Genomic DNA, 3,964 nt, shown 5'->3' on the forward strand with positions numbered 1-3,964 from the left:
TGTGCTCTCTGTCGTTCACCTGCGCCCTCTCTTTTCCGCCGTCTCTCACAGGTTCTCCACCGTCATCCTTTTCGGCGCCTCCCAACTCGTCATTCTCTCCAGCGCCAACAGCTGCTGCTCCTTCACCGGCTGAAGCTTCTGATTCAAGGTAAGTTTCATCATTCACCGGCTGTTGCTGCTCCTTCACCGTTTGATGAGGGCTTCGGCGAGAGCCACCCCTTGTAGATTTGGGCGACGGCTGCTTAGGGCTCGAGCGTGACGGCTCGCTCGAGCCAGCGCTTTCCCAGATCTACGAGACGCTTGCTCAAGCGAGCCCTCGCGCTCGAGCCTCGAGTGAGTGTCTCGCACGTGCTCGCCCAGATCTGCGGCAGCTCGCTCGAGCGAGCGTTGCTGCTTTGCTCGCTTGAGCGAGCATCCCGAGCAGAGCTACTGTGCTTGCTTGAGCGAGCCTCGCGAGCAGAGCAGCAACGCTCGGCTCACTCGAGTGAGCATCGCTGCTCTGCTTTGCTGCTTTGCTCGCTCGAGCGGGCATGGCGAGTAGAGCAGCGACGCTCATAATCGATTACCTGGTTACAATGTAAGAACTTGTGCTTGGCTGGGATATTACATAGGAATTTCTGGTTTTCTACCGAAGGTGGAACTTTGTGGGATGATACATGTTTTGGCATCCAACTACTGTAGTTTAATTAAGCATCATCTATGCTTTCCTTAACATAAGTTTCAGACACTGTTTTTTTCATTACTTACCAATTTTGTTCTCAGTATTTGCGTCTTCTTACCTTCTGTAGTGACAATGCTCACCCCATAACCTCGTTGACCTTGCCATGCTCTGTTTCCATGAGTTCATGAAACTTTATTTCTGTAAATATATTTATAAGGTGTCAAGGATGAAGTAGAAAGGTGGAAGATGCAGTGTGTGCATAGTCTGGTCCAAATTACACAAGATTTACTTCTTTTTTTAAGCTCAAGGCAACACGAAAAATACTCTACTCATATTTTAGTGAAATGACACAGATTCTTCAAATATCATGAGGTACAATATAGCTGCCTCTCTTATATGTTTATTTTGGTTTTAAATTATGATGAGTTAGAAGTCTCATATTTTTCCTTTTTGATCGATTGCTCTGTAAACATACTAGGCACCATTACATGAAGGATGTAAACATTTTCATTGTTCATCCTCATGACCAGAATGCCATTGTTGCAATTTCTGCTATAGCTAGAGCAATGAAGGAAATGCATAAAGTAGCCATTCTACGCTGTGTGTGGAGGCAAGGGCAAGGAAATGTTGTTGTGGGGGGTTTTGACACCAAATGTTTCTGACAATGATCACATGGTATGTTTCAATATAGAGTTGTTTATCTATAGTTCTTTGATCTTCTCTCCCTTTTTGGTTTGTGTGAGGCTTCATCTAACATGCGCATACTCTTTTATGCGCAGCCCTATTCATTTTATTTCAATATACTTCCTTTTGCTGAGGATGTTCGGGAATTTCAATTCCCCTCTTTCAGCAATCTTCCAGCCTCATTACTGCCGGATGAAGAGCAGCAAGAGGCTGCAAATAACTTTGTGAAAATGCTGGATCTTGCACCTTCTGACAGAAAGGAAATGTTGCAGCCTGATTTTACACAGAATCCTGCTTTGGAGGTGAAGTGATCACTTGTCTAGTTTTTTCATAAAACCTTATAGCTAAACTACAGGTCACTCACCTGCTCCAGATAGGCTAAATTCCATACCATTTATCTTGGTGTGAAATGAATGGATAACCTGCTTGCAATTTACAAACATTGGTTTGACTTGTAGTAATTTCACAGTGTGGAATTTGGGGGTTTCCATGAACCTACATAACAATTCCAAATGCTTACAAATAGCTTAATATGTTTCTAGATTTGGCTACAAACTTCTGTCAATTAGAAGTATTTGTTAATGTGCACAGTCACTGGTAGATTTCTATAACATTTGTATTCAAGGGGTACGGAGCTTCAACTTTTCCCACTTTTGTGATAAACCTTTCAATAGCTTATTTTAAACCTGATGGACTACTTCAGAATCCACATGGCCTTCGGAGGTGGTTGGATTGGTTAATTTTCTCAAGCAAAATTAAGAATGGTTATGGCATCAATGGTTGATAATTGTTGCTCAATTCATGGTACATCTTGTGCAGGAACCGAAGCAGTTCAATGATTTCTTGCACCAGCTCTGCAAATTTTGCCTGCAAAACGATCTTCGGAGTTTCTGCGATTTCCTTGCCACCAAAGTGTTCACGTTGATTTCCAAGACCGAAGCCGCAGACATGTATCAGATCTTCCTGCATCATGCTTCTCTTGATATTGTTGAGACCAATTCCTTTTTCCCTCCTTCCTATTCGTTTGGTTCCTATGCAAAGGGTCATAAATCGTTCTTTCTACATGAGTAGCGACGTCACAGAGGAAGAGGCTAGAAGCTTTTTGGTGAAAAGCGAGCCGAAGCCAGAATGAGAATTTAGTTTCGTCTCTTCAATGGTCATGATGAGTAGTTTCAATCCCATGATCATGTCGATCATTTTGTCCGTTGGGCAAGATTATTGTAAATAGATGGCGACGAGATCATATTTAGCTGTATGATGTTTAGCTGTTTGTACAGTTTGTTCTGCCTGTGCTAAATCTCAAGGGTGATGGGGTCTGCTGGTACTTTAAATTGTGTAATCTAGTTGAACATTCTTTCAGCCTCCTAAAGATCTCTCCGCACTCCTTACATGTCGGGTTACGGTTTAACTTCTCGTGGCAATACACGCGCAATCGAATCGTGCAAATTCATCAGCCTTCTTGCATGCGCTGCCGGCATGCGAACTTATTGGATCAACACTCTCCCTGTAAATCAATGAATTTTGGATAAAGATCCTTGAAAAGCTGTTAAGCATGGAAGGTCAAATGAAGCGCATGATAGTAACAGGTATTAGATTATGAAAACCTTAAAATTAAGGCACGACCGTGAAAAAGAAAACAAATTCCGATATTAAAATTTGGTACAAACTTTACTTACAAAATTTTTTTCCAAGTATGCACATATGACTATTTCCAAAATGTTTATCTTCACTCACCATGAACAAAATTAAATTGATGAGCATTTCATGAGAATGAGAATTTAATACCAAGTTTACACTTAATTAAAAAAAAAAAAGAAAACACTTGGAGAAAAATGAAACTGAATTTTTTTACAATTACCAAACGTGTTTGTTCTTTTTCTATTCTAGGAACAAAAATTGTGTACAGTTACCAAACGTGTTTTTGTTCTTTTTCTATTCCAAGAATAGAAATTTTGTGCAATTACTAAACGCGTTCTTTTGTTCAAAAATTATTCCTCGGAACAGAAATAGGTTTTCTATTTCGGTTCCTGGAACAATTTTTGAATAAAACACAAATAAACGCACCATTTGTCACCATGAATTTTATAGAGTTCTAGTCAAAAGACATGATTGCTGAATTTGAATTCGCAATTGACAGATCATACGCTGCGTTGATTTAAGTTGGGTGCTTTGTTAACCACTATTCCAATGGTCATAAACCAACACTTGAACATATATCTTGAGAATTAATTTCGAAAATGAAATAAAATGAATTGAAAAAATAAACCTAAAAAATTTAACGGGTGTTTGAGTTTTTTTATATTTTCATTTTTCTTTTCAATTTCCATTTTCAAATTGACATGTGTTGCTCTTTATTTTAAATAAAATTGTGCTTTTTCTTTTACCTTCCTTTCTCAGATCCACCAAATTCAAATATTTTGGTGGGGCTCGAACTTATAAATTCAAAGCAATTCTTTTCTCATTACAGCAGGGGATTTGAATAAGAAATTGTCTTTTCTTAGTTCTAATGACAGAAAAAAATAAAAATTAATACATAATTAACTGGTATTGGTTCTTTTCTAAAATAAAAAAAAAAATCTTTCCTTATTTCGATTATGACAGCAAATACCGTATTTCAAT

General features: G+C 39.0%; 1 protein-coding gene across 8 annotated transcripts; it reads left to right on the plus strand.

Moving 5' to 3' along the window:
• On the plus strand, positions 1 to 2,714 carry LOC104418464 (ATP-dependent DNA helicase 2 subunit KU80). Of its 8 annotated transcripts, XM_039301301.1 has the most exons (5): positions 1 to 148; positions 1,140 to 1,336; positions 1,441 to 1,647; positions 2,165 to 2,295; positions 2,417 to 2,714. In XM_039301301.1, the coding sequence occupies exons 2-5, from the start codon at positions 1,286 to 1,288 to the stop codon at positions 2,475 to 2,477; spliced, it is 450 nt and encodes a 149-aa protein (XP_039157235.1). In that variant the 5' UTR covers positions 1 to 148; positions 1,140 to 1,285; the 3' UTR covers positions 2,478 to 2,714. The 8 variants fall into 8 exon arrangements, with proteins under 8 accessions (XP_039157235.1, XP_010028127.2, XP_018718849.2 ...); XM_010029825.3 differs by having other exon boundaries at positions 2,165 to 2,714; XM_018863304.2 differs by having other exon boundaries at positions 1,512 to 1,647; positions 2,165 to 2,714.
• Positions 2,715 to 3,964: the final 1,250 nt, after the last annotated feature.

The sequence above is a fragment of the Eucalyptus grandis genome, chromosome 9, assembly GCF_016545825.1.
Source record: "Eucalyptus grandis isolate ANBG69807.140 chromosome 9, ASM1654582v1, whole genome shotgun sequence".
In the NCBI taxonomy this organism is placed as follows: domain Eukaryota; kingdom Viridiplantae; phylum Streptophyta; class Magnoliopsida; order Myrtales; family Myrtaceae; genus Eucalyptus; species Eucalyptus grandis.

Coding starts and splice junctions, on each gene's coding strand:
- LOC104418464 (XM_010029825.3), top strand. CDS start 1,286: ATGTTGTTGTGGGGGGTTTTGACACCAAATGTTTCTGACAATGATCAC. Junction 1,337..1,440: donor TTTCTGACAATGATCACATG/GTATGTTTCAAT, acceptor TTTTATGCGCAG/CCCTATTCATTTTATTTCAA. Junction 1,648..2,164: donor CACAGAATCCTGCTTTGGAG/GTGAAGTGATCA, acceptor CATCTTGTGCAG/GAACCGAAGCAGTTCAATGA.